We start from the raw sequence: 21,462 nt of genomic DNA, 5'->3' as shown, positions 1-21,462 counted from the left end.
ATAGCAACTCCACAAGATTCGCTCCAGCATTCATCTTCTTCATCACGAATCTGGAAATTCAGAGAACGCATAAACCCTTAAGTAACCGCAAGCCTCCGCTGCGTGAGCGTCTTCTCATCCATGCCTCACAATATCCATGTCGCGCTTCCATGACCACCACCGCAAGAATCCTCCACTATTCATTTGAGTCAAAGCTGATCTAACGCGTTAGCATGCACACAACTAAATAATGACAAGTTACCATTAATTGGTGCCAGATCATCACCCTATTAACTTTGTTTGGTTATATTTAACGAAAGGGACGAATTTGACACAAAATTTAGTAAGTGAGAATACATTTCAAACACTTTTAAAACATGGGACTAAATTGATATCATTCAACAAAACTGAGGACAAAATATGCTATTAAACTTTAACTTAATAAACAAGTTTAAAAAAATAATTAACAAATCAAACTCCAATCACTGAACTCATTGATACCTCAACCTAAATGACATATGTTACGGGATTAATTTTGTCTCTTCACATTTATAAGTATTTTTGAGTTTTTCTTTTTTCTTTGAAAAAAATATTTAAACTTCACAACTCGATTTATTCAAGTAAGTATAATAATTAGTTTGGTAATGTGATGATTATATATGTTAAAAAATAAACTTTAACATCTTCCTAAGTATATATATTTCGAACTCTCATACAATTTATTTATAAAGTAATATTTACATTCACTTATATGCTTAAAATTAAGCTATATACAACAAATAATAAATATCATTAACTCTAACTATTTTTTAAATTATCTCTTAACTTTAAGCTTAACTTATTTTTACGTACTTATATTATATTATATTATAATAAAGGCGAGAGAGACTTTCGAAAATATTAAAATATTCAAAAGATTCTTAAAAGAAATTGATTATAAATAACCTCTGCCCTGCTGATGGATATATTGTTTACTCGTTTGTTAAAATATTTAAATCGGCACATTTTGCTAAACTTGAAAAGTGCAGAAAATTTTGGAATCTGTATTCTTCGAAAAAAACACGAGATTGTGTATTTTAGAGAGCTAAAAAGCGCGTTTGAAGAGAACGAAGAAGAAGCGTCAGCATGCTGTGCTTCTGCTTCTATCTTTCGGACTGAGATTAGCGAATTCACGGTTGGTAACTCTGTTCAGTTTTCACTAATTTTCTTCCATTCTCCGTGTCTTCAATTTTTCACTCGATCCTATTATGTTCTCTTGTTTCATCTTTTACCAATGCTTATTTCGAGGGTTTCACAGATTCGGAACCTTTTATGTTCCTTCAAATAAAAAAGCATATATCTAGAGGTTAGTAATTGAGCGAGATATTGCAGTTGAGCATTTACAAAATGTTAGGTTTAGAATTTAGGGCCTTAAATTCGTATCAAGATTAGGTTGAAATGAAAAGCCCTATCACTGATTGTAGTTAATTTATGTTTTATTTTAATTTTTTGGTTGATTAAGAGGTGCAATCACTTGGTATAGGAGGCCTATGTTAGATGGAAGACACCTCTCTCTGCTGTGAACAATTGCCGGATGGGGAATGCATTGAGGTTCAGAAAGACGAAGATGGCGCGCTGATTGAATTGGATTGTCAGAATGGTTTTCCTGAGGGGAGAAAGGAATTTGTTGCACCTGCTGTTGGAATGGAGTTTGAGTCATACGATGATGCTTACAATTATTATATTTGCTATGCCAAGGAGGTGGGGTTTCGTGTACGGGTGAAGAATTCGTGGTTCAAGCGGAATAGCAGAGAGAAGTATGGTGCAGTGCTTTGCTGTAGCAGCCAGGGTTTCAAGAGAATAAAGGATGTGAATCATTTGAGGAAGGAGACGAGAACTGGTTGTCCTGCAATGATAAGGATGAGATTGGTGGAGTCACAGAGATGGCGGGTGCTTGAAGTTATGCTTGAACATAACCACATGTTGGGTGCTAAGATACAGAGGTTGGTTAAGAAGATAGGAACTGGGTTGAAGAGGAAGTCGTTGCCTAGCTCTGATGCCGAGGGGCAGACGATTAAGTTATATCGTGCACTTGTGATTGACGCGGGAGGTGATGGAATTTCAAACTCCATTGCTAGAGAAGACAGAAGTTTCTGTGAGTTTTCTAATAAGATGAACCTTAGAAAAGGTGACTCACAGGCCATTTATAATTTCCTCTGCCGAATGCAATTGACTAATCCAAATTTCTTTTACTTGATGGATTTCAATGACGAAGGGCACTTGAGGAATGCATTTTGGGTTGATGCTAGGTCCAGGGCTGCGTGTGGTTATTTTGCCGATGTTATTTATTTTGACAACAGTTACTTGTCAAACAAATATGAAATCCAGTTGGTGACTTTTGTTGGAATAAATCACCATGGTCATTCGGTGTTATTAGGATGTGGTCTCCTTGCAAGTGAAACAACAGAGTCTTATATATGGTTGTTTAGGACATGGGTTAAATGTATGGCGGGATGTTCTCCCCAAACTATTATTACTGACAGGTGCAAGGCTTTGCAGAGAGCAATTGTAGAAGTTTTTCCTAGATGTCGTCATTGTTTTGGCTTGTCATTAATTATGAAAAAGATACCAGAAAAATTGGGAGGTTTGCACAACTATGATGCACTCAGGAAAGCACTGATTAAAGCAGTTTATGAAACATTGAAAGTGATTGAGTTTGAAGCAGCATGGGGATTTATGATTCAACATTTTGGAGTTAGTGATCATGAGTGGCTTCGTTCTCTGTATGAAGATCGAGTTCATTGGGCTCCAGTATTTTTGAAGGACACTTTTTTTGCTGGAATGTCTGCAGCTCGCCCTGGTGAGAACATTACTCCTTTTTTTGATAGATACGTGCACAAACAGACTCCGCTGAAGGAGTTTCTTGATAAGTATGAATTAGCTCTTCACAAGAAGTACAAAGAAGAGTCTTTTGCAGATATTCAATCAAGGAGCTCAAGCCCCTTGCTGAAAACTAGATGTTCCTTTGAATTGCAGCTCTCCAGATTGTACACTAGAGAAATGTTCATGAAATTCCAGTTAGAAGTGGAAGAAGTATATTCTTGTTTTGGTACAACACAGTTACATGTGGATGGTCCCATCATAATTTTCTTGGTCAAGGAGCGTGTTTTGATTGAGGGAAACCGACGGGAGATACGGGATTTTGAAGTTTTGTACAGTAGGACCGTAGGTGAAGTTCGTTGCATCTGTAGTTGCTTTAATTTTTATGGATATCTTTGTCGGCATGCACTGTGTGTGCTCAATTTTAATGGGGTTGAAGAGATACCTCACAGATACATTCTTTCGCGATGGAAGAAAGATTACAAGCGTCTTTATGTTCCTGATCACAGCTCTGGTACCGCTGATGATACTGACCGCATTCAATGGTCTAATCGGTTATTTAGAAGTGCCTTGCAAGTTGTTGAGGAGGGTATACTTTCTCTAGATCATTACAATGTAGCGTTACAATCTTTAGAAGAATCATTGAGTAAGGTTCATGATGTAGAGCAGAGACAAGAGTGACCGGCTTTCATGTACGCTAAAAAAATTACTGTTAGTGTTGTTACTTTGTATAACTGCTTAGCGCTGTTTAACTGTGATATTTTTACAATGTCCATAACTTGTATAGCTAAAGATGTTTTTGAGTTAAACCATAGGTAGTTTCTCTCATGTTATTTATTTACGTGGTAGTGGTACTGCTTGCTTCGGTAGTTGATTGAATAATTGACATTCTGTTTCCTAAGTCCTTTTTCTTCTAATTTGCTGTAAGTTAAATATGTTCAATACATTAATTAGAACTTGATGGACTTAGGAAATTACAAAGTAGTTTTTTTTTTCATAGTTATGGTTTACCAATGTTACAAAGTTGTGTTTTAAATTTGGTTCGACCGAAACCCAGTAAAATCTAACAGAAGATTATTTCTGTTAAAGACTGAATTCGAAAAACCTTAACTATTCAAACTTGTTAGCAATTGGGAATTATGAACATTTGCTCTTGTAGAAAGAGAAACCTTTGGAGAATCCCTGTTTTATTTATTTTCGCTCGATAGTCACCTTTTTCCTTTTCTTCATATTTATGGGATCTTTTATTAAGTTCTGCTCTTTCTTAGTTTCTACAACATATATACTTGTCAATGTTAATTTTAGGCTTAATTACCTACTTAGTCCCCATGTTCGGAGGTAATTTGCTGTTTAGTACCCGGTTTTAAAAATGTAGGCATTTGATACCTATGTTTTGAAATTTGTATCAATTGAATCCTACCCACTTAACGCCGTTATAATTGATAACGTTTTTCTGACTGTGTATGTGATTTGTGCAATCGTGGCAATGAGGTGGCTTAAGTGACTTGACGTGGCAGGCTTCCTCCAAGACTGAACTCTCCCGTAAGCTCACTCCCTCAGCTCACCCTTTCTCCGGAGACCCAAGGTCTCTTACTCTCTCCGCAGGCTCACCGCCGCGTCTGTCTAATTGGCCGCCGCGACCCAGCCTCTGTTCCAGTCCACACCACTGCTTCCTCCTCCGTGGCGTCGCGCACCGCCAGAGCCCGTGTCGGCCCAAGCTCCAATCAGCTCCTTCTCTTCTCCACCTCTTCGCGTGCGAGAGAGGGACTCTCACCCCTCCGTGCCATGCCGACACCACCCCCAGTGAGGCCAACCACCGCAAGCCGCCACGACATCACTCTCCTCCTTCCGATATTCTTCTTTTTTCTTTTTTAATTACTGATTGGTTTAGGATTTGGTTTATTCATTCTCTGTTTTCCTACCTGGATGCTTCTGTTTACTTGGATGCTTCTGTTAACGATTTTGAAGGTTTCTGGGTGCTGATTAGATTATGAGAAAATGATGATTAGAGTTGAGAAACGGATTCATGGGGAAGGCGAATAGGATATGAGGATTGGAAGTGGGGAAAAAGGTGATTGGAAGTAGCCGTGAGTGTCAAAATCTGGATAGTGAAAGGGGCATGCGAATGGGGCATCAATGGTGATTTTGAGGGATGATAGGTGTAGTGGAGGGTTATGTTTGTTGAGGCTGTTACGGGTGAGCACAGTGTGGAGAATCCAAACGGATGATAGCGACTGGCGGGGGAAAGGAACGAAGGTTGGGAACGGATCCGGTGGTATTTGGGGTTTGCCGACGACGCAAGAGGTGGTGGCACGGGTGGCTGGGTCGACGGTGAAAAGAGAAGGAGAGAGACCAGAAGCAACTTGCGGCGGTCTGCTTGGAGGAGGCGGCGACCAGAACTGCTCCGACGGGCGTGAACGACATCGCCGGCAGTGGTCCTGGTGGTGCTTAGCGTCGCCGGCGGCTGGGACGTGGGTGGTGGGTAGTTAGGGTTAATTTAAAAAAATGTAACCCCATTTCAAATTCCCAATTCAGCCTGCCACGTCATTGCCACGACGCAATTGATTGCACAAATCACATACACAGTCAGAAAAACGTTATCAATTATAACGGTGTTAAGTGGGTAGGATTCAATTGATACAAATTTCAAAACATAGGTATCAAATGCCTACATTTTTAAAACCGGGTACTAAACAGCAAATTACCTCCGAACATGGAGACTAAGTAGGTAATTAAGCCTTAATTTTATTATGTTGGGTTGCAACTCTCAACATATATTTGTGTATATATTGCATCAACCTGGAATTGAAATGTTTTTATATTAATTAAGATGTTAAATTAAAATCAGAATAACTTTTATCATATCACCTATTTTAACACATTAATTTATTATTTTTATTTTTGTTGTAAGAAAACATTTATTATTTAAAAAAATTAAAACAATGAAAGATTCTCCTCTTTTCAATTTAATCCCAATGGGGGAGTTTATTTCAGTTTTCATATCTGAAGTAGATTTCCTTTCACCTTTTTCTTTTCGAGTAAAAATGTAATATTTTTATTTTATTTTCTTCTATTATATCTTCACTTGTTCAAACAGAAGGCAACAAAATAGTATAAATTATTTGTGAAAAGCGTAAAATAATTTTTTCTTACTATCAGTCCACGTAGTATGTAGAATATGCACACTTTTTATTTTGTGTTGCCAAGTGTTTTTTTTTTGTCATGTGTTATTTGGTAGAGTGATCTAAATATTTTTGTAACAAAATGACAAATATAAAAATGAACATAACTTTATGAAGAAGAAAAAATTAAACATTTATTATTTCATTTTGTATTTTCTGCTTTTAATAAATAGAAAAAATCACTTTTTAATAATTAAATTATCCTAAAAATAAAGGTTGTTAAGTGGTTAATGGAATCTCAAGGAATCATTTCTTAAATTAAAATAAGAGAAATCCAAACATCAATGATTTCATGCAGTAGTGAGTTGCAATGAATATTTCATAAAAATAAGAAAAATAACATTTTTTTTTTGCAATAGATGCTTATAGAATTTGCAAAAAATAATAATCTATGTTAGTAAAAATGAGAAAAAGAAAATAGATAACAGAAGGAAGAACGCAGTTGGCAGTGAAGAGAAGAGAGCAGAGAAACAGCATTTCGTTCACTGCCACTCTCTCTTTTCTTCTCTTATCTTCTCTGTTACTGTGAGTTTCTATCACTTTCATCGCAACCTAACTTTTACGATTCTCTTTCTCCGCTGCAACCATCTTTTTTTTTTCACCATACTTTCAATCTTTATCTGATTTCCGCCGCTATAGCTTTTGTTTCATTCAATTTTGTTGATTCGTGTGCACAAACCGCATTTTCGCAAACCTAATCGGAATCCCATTTGGTCAATTACTTGATTATGCGAAAAATCCAAATTTCACATACCGTAAATTGTCTGTGTCTATTGCTAAAAGTCTTTCTTCTAGCAATGATGGAATTAATGAATATGTAGACAATCAATTTCTGTGAGGGATTTGTTTTTTCGTATCCACACTTGTTTTTCTGCATTCCAAATTCATATGTAAATGTGATGATCAAGTGTTCGTTTAACCGTTTTTGTTTTTAACTTTTTGACTAACTCGGGAATTTTTATTTCTAGTTTTTTTTTTTTTATAAAACTGAGACTCATAATGTTGTGAATAAGTTTGGATTAAATGGAATTACTTGAAATTTGAGCTTATGGGCATGGCAAGGCTAACTGACATCTCATACTTGACAGAACTCATGTAAACTCTCTGGCTATGACTGACGATACCATGTGTTCTCCAAGCGACAAGGACTTGTCGCTGAGTCCTAATCTTGATATCACGGTAAAGTTTTGTCTTTGACTTCATGCTCTGTCTTCTGTTGTGCTTTCTGTGAAATCTAAAACTTTTAAGAGCAAGTGTGTTCGGCTCAATTGGTGACTTTTTTGGTTTCTAACTATCATACTGCGGTAGGTCTTGAAGAACCTTAGGCTCTTGATCATTCTTGTATTGATACTCCTGTTAATGCTTGTTAAATGCGTTCAAAGGGGTTGTCCCAGTTTTGAGAAAAAGGAACAATGTCATTGGACTGGTGATTTTTTGGCAATTCTGCATTCATATGAATTTCTTGTGAGTTAAATGAGGGAAGAAGTGTATCGATTGTCTCATTGGTGAAGCTTAAATACTTCTTAATTTGTGAAGTATTGGTGTTCTATTCATATCTGATGCCACCAATATATGACCCATATTTCATATGCATATAATCTGCCTAGATACTTACCTAGTGAGGACTCTCCTCTTTTCCTTTGTAGTTTTTATGACCATTACTTGCCGTAGCTAGTTATACTATAAAATGCAATGCCTTTTTTTAATTAAAACAACTGTTTTTGAATATAAAATACAGCAAGTCTCGTTATAAATATTGTGCATGTATGTCAACAAGAAATTATTAATATCTCATCACAAATATCATTCATAGCCCTATACCTGTTGCATAATAAATTATTGGTGGTCCTCTTCAAATACAAGATAATGATGGAGAGACTTTAGTTTTCCTCTTAGTGGATTATAAATCATTGAAACTAAGATAGATATCTAATGCATTTTTTTATATTGCTTAAGGTCTGGGCGATGAATTTTTGTGGAAGAACTGGTAGAGTTATTGCTTCAAGTATATAATTACAATGTATGGTGAGAGGGGTAGATAAATAAAGGATAATGATTTTGTCTGAACAAATAAAAGAAACCTCATATCAGTTATCAATATAAAAACTTCAAGTTAGGAAACTAACAAGATCATTTGGTGGTCAAATATATTTCAACTTCCCTGTAAAACTTTACTGCTTGCTCAAATTTCTTATTTTGATTTTGAAATATTTTTTCACCTTTTCCAGATAGATGATGGCTCTCCGAACAGTGAACAACTTCTTGACATAGTTGATGAGGGCAACGAGCTTGACAATGAATGTGGACAATTGTTTGAGATTGATGGAAATGGAAGTGAAAATGGGAGGGATGAAACCACAGTAGTTGATAGTCACAGTGGAGAATCTCATGGGAAAGACTGCCCCCCACCAGTTGTGGGAATGGAGTTTGACACCTATGATGATGCCTACAACTATTACAATACCTATGCCAAGGAAATTGGATTTGCTACTCGAGTTAAATCTTCTTGGACGAAACGTAACAGCAAAGAGAAGCGTGGTGCGGTTCTGTGCTGCAACTGTGAGGGTTTCAAAACAACCAAAGAAGCAAATAGTCACAGGAAAGAAACAAGAACGGGCTGTCTAGCAATGATTAGATTGAGATTAGTGGAATCTAACAGGTGGAGAGTCGATGAAGTCAAGCTTGAGCATAACCATTCATTTGATCCTGAAAGAGCACAAAACTCTAAATCACATAAGAGGATGGACAGTAGGGCAAAAAGAAAAGTTGAGCCAACTCTAGACGTTGAAGTAAGAACAATCAAGTTATATCGAATGCCTGTTGCAGATGCATCAGGTTATGGAAGCTCAAATTCCACTGAAGGTGCAACTAACAACCACATTAATTGTTCCAAGCGTTTGAAACTTAAAAAAGGTGATCCGGAGCTGATTTCAAATTACTTCTGCCGCATTCAATTGACTAATCCTAACTTTTTCTATGTCATGGATCTGAATGATGATGGACAACTGAGGAATGTATTTTGGATTGACTCTAGATCTAGGGCTGCTTATAGTTATTTTGGTGATGTGGTTGCATTTGACTCAACGTGTTTGTCAAACAATTATGAGATTCCTCTTGTTGCATTTGTTGGTGTTAATCACCATGGCAAATCTATTTTGCTAGGATGTGGTCTGCTTGCAGATGAGACATTTGAAACATATATTTGGTTATTTAGGGCATGGCTCACATGTATGACTGGTCGCCCTCCACAAACTATGATCACAAACCAGTGTAAGGCCTTGCAAAGTGCAATTGCTGAGGTTTTCCCGCGAGCTCACCATAGAATTTGTCTATCGCAAGTCATGCAGAGCATTCTTGGGTGTTTTGTGCAGTTTCAGGAGTACGAGGCATTTCAAATTGAACTTACTAAAGTCATATATGACTCTAAAACAGTAGACGAGTTTGAAAGGGCTTGGGATGATCTAACCCAGCATTTTGGAATAAGAAATCACGAAAAGATCCTAACCTTGCATGAGGAACGAGAGCATTGGGCTCCAGTGTACTCCAAAGACACATTTTTTGCTGGAATATCTGATTATGAAAAGGGTGAGTCTGTGGTTCCCTTTTTCAAAGGTCATGTGCATCAACAAACTTCTTTGAAAGAATTTTTTGAGATTTATGAATTAGTTCAGCAGAAAAAACATAAAACCGAAGTTCTTGATGATCTTGAGTCATGCGATTTGAGCTCAATACTGAAGACAAGATGCTACTACGAGTTGCAAATCTCTAAATTGTACACAAATGCTGTATTTAGGAAGTTTCAAGATGAGGTGGTGATGATACCCTCTTGTTTCAGCATCACGCAGACTCAAACTAGTGGCTCTATGGTGACGTACATGGTAAAAGAACGAGAAGTGGAAGACCCTGCAACAGATGCTAGGCATTTTGAAGTCATGTATGATAAAGCTGGAACAGAAGTGCGCTGCATTTGTAGTTGCTTTAATTTCAAGGGCTACCTCTGCAGACATGCCTTGTATATCCTTAATTACAATGGTGTGGAGGAAATTCCATGTCAATACATTTTGTCAAGATGGAGGAAAGATTTTAAGCGTTTGTATGTACCTCATCTTAGTGCTGATAATGTTGATATTAGCAACCCAGTTCAGTGTTTTGATCATTTGTACAAACGTGCCATGCGAGTTGTTGAAGAGGGGATGATGTCCCAAGATCATTATATGGTTTCTTGGCAAGCATTTAAAGAATCTCTGAATAAGATTCGCCTTGTAGCAGACAAGATTGAATAAACAAATCAAAGAATAATGCTAATAATATGTTGTGCATAATTTATTATTCATTTCTTCCTGAAAGCACAGAATGCATTCTTTTTCTGCCAAGCAGATCGTTTGTTTCAACTTTTTGTCATGCAAAGGGGAAGAATTTGTCATTCCATGGTGTTCTTTTTTCCTTAAGTCAAGTTTATTTGTTTCATTGGGTCAAACACTAATGAACGTTCACAAAAACCTACAAATAACACAGCCATTAATTTGATACCCGTAAAGTTCAAATATTTTCTTGTCATCGTCATCGGAAGTTTATAATGGTTCTCTTAAAATGGTTGGATTCAGAGACAATAAAAAAATTAAAAAAAGTAGTGACTTACTCTTTTTTATGGGAGTTTTAATTATTTTAGAGTGATTTGATGCATATGACAACTCACATAATTTTCCTTTTTCATAGAATTACATATAAAAAAAAAGTTTACAAGAAGTCCTGTTCCACTGTATGAACTATATTTTCTTTACATTACTCAAATAAATTAATCTAGTTCATATTCATTTGATTAATTTATATTATTTTCTCAATCAATTATTTTTTAATTTTAGATTTTTTTTAATTTTTCTTATACTTTTACTGATTTGATATTTTTATGATCATGTTTACTGCTACTAAGTGTTTAATTTGATTTTACTTTTTATATATATTAAGTAAATAAATAAATTATACATATATATATATATATATATATATATATATTCAGTATTTTTAATTAATTTACATTTTAAATCACATACTCTCTCCTCTTGAGTCAATAATAATAATAATAATAATATTATTATTATTATTATTATTAAATAAATAAATAACGAAAGGGAGCTCAAGTACTAGAGTTGACAGAGATTGAAAATTTTGATTCAGTGAAAGTCTTCTCTCGTTGTTCCCGAACCGACCATGTCTCATGTAAGTTTCTGTCTTTCTCTCTTCTTTTCGACATTTCAATTTCATTCTTTTGCCGTCATCCACTTCGCACCAATCCAGATCTGTTTTGCCCCATTTCTCTGTGGCTGTTACTCGGATCAGATTCATATATTATACCTAATTTACGATTTTACATGCATGCATGTCTTCCCTTCATTGCATTACAGTCATAATTGAATTATGTCATCTAATTCGTGTAACTATTTATGTATGTGGTAGTTTTGTCATCTGAATTTGGTTACGAAAATGAAATCACTCTTGGCTTATTTGCGGATCACACTACTCTGATTTGACCAAACACTAGGCTGCAATTGAACTGTGATGACTTTTGTGTGTTTTAGGTATTGATTATTCTGGGATTGATGGAACCTGATTTTAATTCACTTAGTTCTATGAAAATTGAAATAATTTTAAGCTAGATGAAATGCTGAGATTTTGAAACGTTTTCAGAAGGTCCCTTTGAGGAATTTTCTGATCCTCTTCCCTGTGTTTTTCTTAGGAGACATGCCCTTCTGTGAAGAACATCCTTTTGTTGGATTCTGATGGGAAACGTGTTGCTGTCAAATACTTCTCTGAAGACTGGCCAACGAATAGTGCCAAGGAAAATTTTGAGAAAGTTGTGTTTACCAAGACTCAGAAGACCAATGCTCGCACGGAAGGTCCATAATTTTCTGTGATATAAGAACATGATGAATGACCCTGCCATGATTTATCGATGAAACTTTGTCTGTGTTTGGTTTATTTGGCAGCGGAAATAGCAATGTTTGAGAACAACATCGTTGTTTACAAGTTTGTCCAAGATCTTCACTTCTTTGTCACCGGTGGTGATTATGAAAACGAGCTTATCTTAGCTACAGTTCTTCAGGCTTTTTTCGATTCTGTGGGGCTCCTGCTCAGGTTGTTGTCTTAAGTGAACTATTTATCTATGCGTCGTAGTCAAGGGTGTTTTCTATCTATCACTATTAAGTATTAGCACGGTAGTCCTTTGATGATTTTATTCTGCCTTTCTCCCTCCAGAGGCAATGTGGACAAGAAGGAAGCACTTGAGAACTTGGATCTCATTCTGTTGTGCATTGATGAAATTGCTGATGGCGGGTATGCTATATACTATTCATATAACATTACATTCTTTAGTTGTTTGTTTGTTAGCTTCTCCATGACTTCTCTTGCTCTTCCCACTTCTTCCAACATGCAAACTGTAGCAGCTATTTGATACATCAGAGATTCTTTTAATGCGGTTAAATTATTAGAATTGTAAATTTTCACCATGAAAGCAAAAGAAACTTCTTTGAACTGTTATTCTGCTAGGAAGGAACTTGAATACCAGAGTTGGGGCTTTCTAAGTTCATCATGATACTCTTGAATTCAAATTTCTAAACATTCAAATGTTCAAGTAGTAAACTGGCTTGCATCAATTTTCGATAGCTCAGGAGCGTGATCAATGAGACAATAAATGTCACTTTGACAAGATCTATACAGTTCAACAGCAAGGGTGGAATTTGTATACATATGACATTTCCGCTGAGTTGTTCTCAGGATGACATCTATTTTTAAGTTCTTTTCATTTTTAAGCCAACCACATGCCCTCGGTAAGATATATGTTTTTTCCCCTGCTAAACAAAAAGATGACACATTTTGAATGAAGTGGTAGGTTCTTTGGATGTTTTGGATAAAAGTTCCAGCAAGCCATGCATTTTCAGAGATCATGACTTAACCTTAAAAGACTTCACTTGACTTGGTTATAAGTTAATTGTGTTGCTACTCCTTAAATGTTTTACCCCCTGGTTTTCCGTGGGAAAATGTACAGTACACGTATAGTTGTAGTACCTTGATGCTTTAGCTGCCTTTGTGATTTCGGAGGTCCCTTGGTACTGTTTTGGAATACTAATGGTATCAGATCTTAAATCACATTTATCTTGAAAATGGCACACCCCTCTAAGCTTCCGCCTCATTTTCACCTCTGCACTTCTCTCCTTATTATATCTGCTCTACCTTTTTCTTGGCTCCACCCGTGTGTCACATAAATTTCATGTCGTCACATTTTGTGCAGTATCATTCTTGAAACTGATCCCAATGTTATAGCTGGGAAAGTTGCTAGCAATAGTATAGATTCTGGTGCTCCTTTGTCTGAACAGGTACGTTACATCCTTCACTTTAATACCAAAAATGAAAATTGACATTAAATTCACTAATCTGAGGAATGTGTGTATTTCTTTGCATTGCAGACACTAAGTCAAGCATTGGCCACAGCCAGGGAACATCTTGCAAGGTCCCTTCTTAAATGATTCATATGGCATTTTACAAAGGAGGAATTTGTCTTTTTGACTTTTCCTACAAACATTTATAAGAACATCATTCCATTATCCAACAATCGAACCTTGAAGATAATGTTACTTGACATGAGAATACAGGATATTTTGGCACTATTCTTGTGTCGATTTGTTTATATAGTTCCCATTAAAATTTAAGGATAAAGGCGTGCTGCGTATCTTTTAAGTTTCACAAAAAATTATTTTAGTACATATTTATTCTAAATTTCTTACTTTAGCACAAAAGCTTACAACTTTGCGTCAGAAATTGATTGTTTATATTAAGTTCATATTGCAAACGTCACTTGCCATGTTAAATAATTTTCGGGAAAAAGAGAAATACAAACACCTGATGCTCACCCACAAAATTAACGAGAGTTGAAATTAATGAACGGAAAAGGTTAGAACACGAGTCAGGTTGACTAAACTTCTCTAAATGTTTATAGTGGAATAAGTGTAAAAAGGATAAGTTCTATAAATAAAACCGTTTTTGAGAGATAAAAATAATTTAATGATCTTAAATTTCTCAGGAAATTTTTTATATAACTTGTCAATGAATTATGTTACAAAAAAAATGAATTATGTTACAAAAAAAAATGAATTATGTTACAGAAAAAAAAATACTTAGTAGTATTATAAAAGCTCTCTTTAAGTTAGAAACCAATTCAAACCGGGCGATATATAATCCAAAAATTCTATCTCCTGTCTTATTAGTATTACACTTCGAAATACAAACGAGTCTGTATAGAGCCTGATTGAGGTAACAACTACCAATTGTTCCTTCAACGTAATTCTACTTGAAGAAATATAGGTAGTAAAAAGTTACAAATTCCACTTCAACGTAGTAAAACTATAAATTTTATAGTCTCGCTAGAATCACATCTTTCACTTTGATATTTATAGAGAAATTCCTCTATATGTACATTAAATTGACACCCGTCTGCAAATTCAGGTAAACTAAAGATGACGTGCGAGGTGTACAAATATTCAATTCATATAAACTTCTAATACACTAATTGAAGAACTCAGATCAAAGGCTACAAGAATTTTGGCTTTGTTGAGACTTTGAGACCTACCAATGGCAGGCAACGGTTGAGGATTCCTTCACACACACCAAAGCATGAGAATAAGCAAATTCATGCTTTAACTTCAAACTTGAAACAGCCTTAACACTAAAAGTGATTGATGTTGAGCAATCTTTTGGACAATTATAGTATTAGTATCTCTATTGTATGACAAGATAATCCGCACCACTACGGAAAGCATCACCAGCTGTAGGGGGTAAGTTTTTGGGAGAAATGTTTTTCCTGACTTGGGCGTGAGTCTCTGCTTCATGCTGAAACATCTTCACCAATTCTTGCAGCTCGAGCTTCCTAACTTCAACCTGTTCTTCAGCAACGGGGGTTTTCAGCCCAAGGTAAACCATGCCAACTGCAATCAGCACTACTCCAAGGAAGACAAGGATGGCCGTAAAAACACCAAATGCATATGGTGTATTTTCTGCCCCAGGTATCCCATCAACGTTGATCCCAAATAACCCAGTAACGATGGTGAGTACAACACCAACACCACCAAATACAGCTAAATTATGGGTTACCCGAAGGCTTTTATCCTGGATAGGTATTCAGCAGATGCAAGATAATTGTCATGTAAATCTAGGGTGAGCAAAATAAAGTTGTTCTAGCTACTGTCTGAAAGTAAGGAAAGTGTTCTAAATGAAGGTTCTGAAGCATTGATACCTGTAACCAAGCTCGAACAGTGCTCTGCATGACATCTTGAATGGTAAACAGACGGCCGCGAACTGCTTCTTGCTCCTCGATCATTTCTCTTGTGCTCTTTTTTATTCCCTCTAGCAGGTTTCTTGCTCCATTTCCTTTTAGATGTTGGAGAAGCTCAAAGACAATCTCTTCTCTTGCATGGAGGGACCACTTCACTCTGATAACCTGCAATGAAACACAAATGTTGTAAAAAGTTTCTGTGTAATGATTTGACCATTATGAATTGCTTCTAGGAAAATAAATCAATATAATTAAAAGAGTCCAGCAGCATTAGGCCAATGTTGAGCTTAATTGATTTCTGGATTAAGTACATCTGGTTAATTAACAAGCCAACACTAAATCAAACTACTTACTTTCAAGCATGTTTGATTCAAATTATCCCTCAGAATTTGAATCTCTTCCAAAACAATTGTTAATGGTTCTGCTAATGAGTGCCCAAAGGGCACAGATAAAGAAATCAGTAAGTAGAATTTTATTTTTTTTTAAGAAATCACCGTAAGATTGTATTGAAATCATCAATGGGGGAGGGGGTATTTGTCAAACATTTTCCCATGAAAACTTACCACTTTTAATTCCGTAGTTAGAAAAATAGAAAGACCTAGGAAATAATGTATATGATGAAGTATATTACTCGTAATCAATATTGAGAAATATAAATAAACCCTAGCGTTGTCTAGTTTAAGCATACAGTTCCTGTATAATCTAACATTAAGTACTATTTTATTGGTTAAGTGAACTACTAAACCTGCAACGGCAACATCAACCTTTGAACTACAACCGATTGAAAATCTTAACCATCGTTTAGTCTCCTATTACTGAGTGAAATAATAATTAAACAAATATGCATTTCCATCCTAATCATGAAATCAGCACCTTGTCTATGGATGTATCTTTAGGACATACCTGTGTTGATAACTTTCTGATTTCTTGATTTAAGATTAAGATGAAAAGATTCAAATCTTCATGGTTTCTCCTAGTAAAAGACAAAACTAACAACTTAGTGCAAGACAGTTTATAGGACAAGAATGAAATGACTTGAATTCACACACATTGCACATTTAAAAACCTGTTCATAAACTTCAATTCAATCTCATCTGCCGCCCCAAATATAGATTTACGGAATAACCTGAAAAACTAAAACAAATGTCAAACCAAAGTAACATGACTTCAAGTTTACATAAAGTTGGAAAAAAGAGTGTGCTGGAACATCAATGCAAGCATGAGGTACATTGTCCATCTTTAGGACATTCCTAAGGAACAATATGCCCGGTACAATAAAGTAGGAGGTGGTAAAAGTCAACAAATCTAAAGTACAAAATTTAATAGCGAAATGCAACAAAACCTAACCTGGCAATCCACATTTTACTATCTTTTGTGGATAACAGTCAGAACTAATAGACAACACAGTATATTCCTTTTTTATGTTCCATAAACAGTAACTCTCTTTTTTCATATCCTTGATTGCTTCTCTTTTAGAATATGTAATAATATTTACAAACTTAAGTCACCCTCAAACATCTGAAGTTATGTTACTAGAAGCAAGACCTAACCTACTTCTGACTGATTTTTCATTTTTTTCTTGTTTTCCAGAATTAGGAAATACTTTTAGACGCATCCATAGTTCCAGGTAACTTAAAAAATAAAGAATCAATAACATGGAGAGTTAGGTGAGTTCCAGAATAAAGATCAGCGTACTTCCAGATTTTGTCCACCCAGTTCCCAACCGAAAACAAGATTAACTAAATGCATAAATATGATTATTAATCTTATAAATGGTTAAAAGTAAATACATATGACTATATAATTATGATATATGGTTGATATCAACCATTAGTGAGGAAAAATTAACCACTATTAAACATTTTATGACTCTATTAATCATTTGCGAGACAAAGATAGCCATGATTAGATATTTCAATAGATTCATGACAATAATAACCATATTCATAATTGCATATAATCACATTCCTTCCCTCTTAAATCATAGCCACTTATCCGATGAAACTATCATTTTTACACAAGTGGGTAACGGCAGGTGAGAGTCAAGAACCGCACGATACTATTAACCAACTTCTGAGGCAAAGTTAATCACTATCAGATATTTCAAATAACCTCATGAAACTTTTAACCACATATAAAAGATTGTTTATAATTACATTCATTATCTTAATCATATGTAATTAATTATGTATGTCGGGTGGATACCGAGTGTAAAATATAAGTGGGACGAGTATCAGTACTAATAAGTTTAGGAGTCATGTTGAGTTAAAGTACAGGTGGTTTTCAGCATGAGAACCATATCAAAACTCTCCGATTTTTTGGATTGAAAGCTTGTCCTTAGTATTGTATCCTCTTCTGACCGTTGTATTGATTGAAATTCACTACAAGCAATTAATTTGAAAATTTCTTACCACGGAATCTTGGGCCCTCTAGAAATTCATCTAAGCTGGTGAGTATTTTCAATTGTCCATTTTCCTATTCATTTCATACCTATTTCTCTATTTCCTATTTTGTTTTTTTCCTCTTTAGTGCATTTTCTTTTCCTATTGATACACATCAAATCAAATTTGGACCATCCAAAATGCAAGGAAACCATTATATTAAATTCAGAAAAAAAAAACGTCATCACAATGCACAAGCCTACATGCTACAAATTGTTTATAGAGGAGAAAGGGAAACATGAACGCATGCAATGATGGCATATATGAGCTAGAAACTATTTACAAAGGAGAAAGGCAAAACATGAGTGCATGACATGATGGCAAATATGAACCACTTCATTTTTTTCTCAAGTGCGGTATGTGGTAAGAAAATATTTGCAAACTAACAAGAACAAAAGATCTTTCTAATCTCCTTTAAAATACAAACAGAAAAACTTATTTAACAAAGTTTATACTTAAGAATAGAAAGTAGAAAAAAATATTGAGACATGAGACTGGCATGTATATGTAAAGCTTCAAGAGTTAGTTGATCAAACCCTGACCGGAAATAGAAGCAGAGCCTGCAAGGTATTGCAGAATACACGTCTGTAATACATTTCTCTTCTTTCTTAATACAGATTGCCATTTTCTTTTTATTTGTTTCTAACATATTGTTTCATGCGAGCTTTACCAGCTTCAAATACGAAGGAAAACCCGTTTTTCACTAGTAAAAAAAAAATACAAATAACAATGCTGTCATTACCTATCATCCCATCGAGAGAGGCGGCAAGCAAGATGTGCTATAACTTCATGCACTGTTCTCGGCACATTATACCCTCCAGCTGAGAGAAGCTCCTGCCATAGTGGGTCACTGAATGAATTACAGCTTTCAAAAATAATATTAATGTGTAAATAGAGGCCAGAGAGAAAGAACAACCTGAACTTCTGTTATACCTAAAGCATTTATCCTTGATACAGATCCTTTTACATGCATTACAGTTACAAGGAAGTTCTGTGCTTGCCAAGACCTAAGAACAATAGGAATGTCATCTTCTTCAACAAGAGGATCACCAGCTGATTGTCCCAAGAGCTCAAATAACAGCCCTCCCGCAACTCTAACTGGGACCTACAAATAAGAGATAATTCCAATCAATAATTTAGACCCGTTTTCAAGGAAAAGTCGCAATGGGGTCACTCATTGGAGGCTTTCTTTGGGGTGGGGGGCAGTCCCAGTCATTGAATGTCTACTTAAACAGTCATATTTGTTTTACCATCAATGGTTGGCACAAATAGAAGTAACTTGTCTCTCTTAAGTAAGTGATCCAAGAATCTAATTTTAGTAAGGTCACGTTTGATATACAATCAACCAACCCTATTACGATTGGAAGACCCACCATGTGTGCTGAAGGTCCTTTTGGGGGACCATGAATAATGTGTACCAATACCACAGTCGACAACACAGCAAATGTTCCTATATGGATTTCTTTCAGAAAAAACAGCTACCTGCTGGTTGTGTGACACAATCCAGACTGAGGTTTAATGCCTAAGGAACCCAAGGTTTACTTTTTTATTCTTCTAGTTTTTTTTTGTGATTTCTTGATTTACAAAGTCTCAGATCTTATTTTTCTTGGCAAACTTCTAAAAAATGCACCATATCACATCCCTAAAGTTTTGTTGCTATAATATATACTTATACTAAAACTATCAAGTTAGTACAAGGATTCAAGCTCTCGATGCTGGCTTTTCCCAAAATGACTTCTTTATCATTTTCTCGAAAAACTAAAGACAATAGCATGGGATTTATTGGTCTCTGCTAGGCTGCTACTGGTCTTCGTTCTACTTAGTACTAAAACACATAACTAAAGATCCAAATTTCCAACAGTTATATGTATGCTTGATTTGTTGCGTGTAAATGCGTTTAGCAAACAAAGATCCCAATGTAGATTGCCAAATAATAGCATTTTTTAAAACTAACAATTGCCAATGTTGAAAATGCTAAGTACCTCATAGAAGAGGTGTTTCATCCGGTCACTTATAAGTCTATTTTCGTCTCTCAAAGCTAGACTAACAGCAGGATGTAGCCATTGAGCATTGTTGAGCCAAGCCTCAACATTGGGGTGACCAGCAGAAACATGGCACCACCAAATAGGCCCAGCCGGACGCTCCCAGTAGGGAGCCGCCAAATCTGCTACAGTAAAATCATCTTCAGAATCCTCAAACTCAAATTGATGAGAAGACCATACAGCATCAACCTGAACTGTTTGGACAAGTTCAGAAATTCTTGCCCATCCAATGGGTACCCAATGCCCACCATCATACTTTCTAGACTGGCCAGCCTGACGAACCTGGCTCTCCTTGTCGTCATCAGAGGCACCAAACACACTGTCCCGTGAGACATTTACAGACGAAAGATCTGACAACTTGTTTTTATCCGGTCTCAAGGAAGAAGCCTCCTTTAAACCATCAGAAGGGGCATGCATCTTTGAATGTTGTTGCCCATTAACCTGTAGTCTGTCTGCGGTATTTGATGAGGACCTCCATTTAGCTGATCTGTTTTGTCCTCGAACATATTCAAAAGCACAAATAAGCCCATCAATCCAAAAGTTACTTCCATGATTGGGATCTCTACCATGAGAAATTTTTTGGCTATCTGATTTCTTCGTTGTTCCTGCGGAATAAAATTGAACTTCTGCATCACTCATTTTTCTGCTCGTAATGAACCCGGCATAGAGCTTTTAAGTCATCCCTTCAAAACCACTCTTATATGAGGAAAGTTACAATGGCGTGGCTTTTGAAAAACTTCAGATTTCAAGCCAGAATTTGACAATCAACATGCTCCCTGCTTCCCTGACTCATCACAAATCAATGCTGCAATTTGCACGGAAAACGTATTTTGTAGAAAAATACATCAGAGATATTCTTACTAAATTTAGCAAATCAATTATTAATCTGTCATGCAATCTATTTTCTTGATTAAAAGAAGGAACAGGTTAGGGTATGGCATTGTAAAATCGTGGTTTACACAAACATGGGAGAAAAACAAAATTCAAATTGATACCCAAACAACAAATAACTCGAAACTGTATCTATCTATCAGCCACAGAAGGTAAACAAAGGAAACTGCAAATAATGAAGACAGTAATAACATTTTATTTGATTTGAAGAACGAAAGGAAATTACCAGAGACAGAGGAGAGTGGACTCTCTCAATCCCCAAAAGAATATTTATAAAATTAATTATAAATTAATGAAAAAAGAACACGCAGCACACGAAACTCTACCACTCCTCGCTAACAATCATAGTTGCTGCAACTGGGCACACGTTTTTCACGTTATAAAAAAAAAAAATCGAATAACTTATACTACTTTATTTTACTGTAATTTAAGTTGTTACGCTTTCAAGCATCTATTCTTCTTCTTTTCTTTATCTCTTAAGATGTCTAACGTTACTCTCAACTCTCAACTCTCAGATTAACCAAAATTCTGCATTTATTCGGATTTGGTATGTCTATGAGGGAACCTAATCTTCATTTTGTTAGTTTGATTAGCAGAACAGAGATACTCCGGTGTTCCAACAGTATATAAAGGAAGAGGCATAATATATATATATATATATATATATATATATATATATATATATATATATATATATATATATATAAAATAAAAAGAGAAAAGAAAATAGATTATTACAAGTATAG

General features: G+C 35.6%; 3 protein-coding genes across 3 annotated transcripts; 2 read left to right on the top strand and 1 right to left on the bottom strand.

The window, feature by feature from the left end:
- The first annotated feature begins 969 nt into the window (after positions 1 to 969).
- On the top strand, positions 970 to 10,353 carry LOC124848632 (uncharacterized). Its single transcript, XM_088115918.1, has 7 exons — positions 970 to 1,153; positions 1,502 to 3,518; positions 4,356 to 4,641; positions 4,954 to 5,316; positions 6,442 to 6,545; positions 7,109 to 7,199; positions 8,249 to 10,353. The coding sequence occupies exons 2-7, from the start codon at positions 1,516 to 1,518 to the stop codon at positions 10,301 to 10,303; spliced, it is 4,902 nt and encodes a 1,633-aa protein (XP_087972044.1). The 5' UTR covers positions 970 to 1,153; positions 1,502 to 1,515; the 3' UTR covers positions 10,304 to 10,353.
- Positions 10,354 to 11,148: 795 nt separating this feature from the next.
- LOC124848654 (coatomer subunit zeta-2-like) lies at positions 11,149 to 13,730 on the top strand. The gene is made up of 6 exons (XM_047326397.2): positions 11,149 to 11,237; positions 11,755 to 11,914; positions 12,005 to 12,152; positions 12,273 to 12,350; positions 13,306 to 13,390; positions 13,481 to 13,730. Exons 1-6 carry the CDS (start codon positions 11,229 to 11,231, stop codon positions 13,538 to 13,540), a joined length of 540 nt encoding a protein of 179 aa, XP_047182353.1. The 5' UTR covers positions 11,149 to 11,228; the 3' UTR covers positions 13,541 to 13,730.
- Positions 13,731 to 14,376: 646 nt separating this feature from the next.
- On the bottom strand, positions 14,377 to 21,308 carry LOC124848638 (uncharacterized). Its single transcript, XM_047326364.2, has 8 exons — positions 20,943 to 21,308; positions 19,766 to 20,630; positions 18,700 to 18,888; positions 18,526 to 18,617; positions 16,409 to 16,468; positions 16,246 to 16,315; positions 15,304 to 15,507; positions 14,377 to 15,176 (listed from the first exon to the last, which is right to left on the bottom strand). The coding sequence occupies exons 2-8, from the start codon at positions 20,462 to 20,464 to the stop codon at positions 14,790 to 14,792; spliced, it is 1,701 nt and encodes a 566-aa protein (XP_047182320.1). The 5' UTR covers positions 20,465 to 20,630; positions 20,943 to 21,308; the 3' UTR covers positions 14,377 to 14,789.
- Between the last annotated feature and the right edge of the window lie 154 nt (positions 21,309 to 21,462).

The sequence above is a fragment of the Vigna umbellata genome, chromosome 5 (genome assembly GCF_029865625.1).
Source record: "Vigna umbellata cultivar VRB3 chromosome 5, Vumbellata_1.0, whole genome shotgun sequence".
NCBI classification, from domain to species: Eukaryota; Viridiplantae; Streptophyta; class Magnoliopsida; order Fabales; family Fabaceae; genus Vigna; species Vigna umbellata.
The sequence above is the reverse complement of the archived record's forward strand: the minus strand, read 5'-3'. Positions and strand labels throughout refer to the sequence as shown.

Coding starts and splice junctions, on each gene's coding strand:
- LOC124848632 (XM_088115918.1), top strand. CDS start 1,516: ATGGAAGACACCTCTCTCTGCTGTGAACAATTGCCGGATGGGGAATGC. Junction 5,317..6,441: donor CGGCGGCTGGGACGTGGGTG/GTGGGTAGTTAG, acceptor AAAAGAAAATAG/ATAACAGAAGGAAGAACGCA. Junction 6,546..7,108: donor CTCTTATCTTCTCTGTTACT/GTGAGTTTCTAT, acceptor CATACTTGACAG/AACTCATGTAAACTCTCTGG.
- LOC124848654 (XM_047326397.2), top strand. Junction 12,153..12,272: donor TCTGTGGGGCTCCTGCTCAG/GTTGTTGTCTTA, acceptor TTCTCCCTCCAG/AGGCAATGTGGACAAGAAGG. Junction 13,391..13,480: donor GTGCTCCTTTGTCTGAACAG/GTACGTTACATC, acceptor TTTGCATTGCAG/ACACTAAGTCAAGCATTGGC.
- LOC124848638 (XM_047326364.2), bottom strand. CDS start 20,464: ATGAGTGATGCAGAAGTTCAATTTTATTCCGCAGGAACAACGAAGAAA. Junction 18,618..18,699: donor TAGGTATAACAGAAGTTCAG/GTTGTTCTTTCT, acceptor CCACTATGGCAG/GAGCTTCTCTCAGCTGGAGG. Junction 15,508..16,245: donor TCAGAAAGTTATCAACACAG/GTATGTCCTAAA, acceptor GTTTCATTGCAG/GTTATCAGAGTGAAGTGGTC.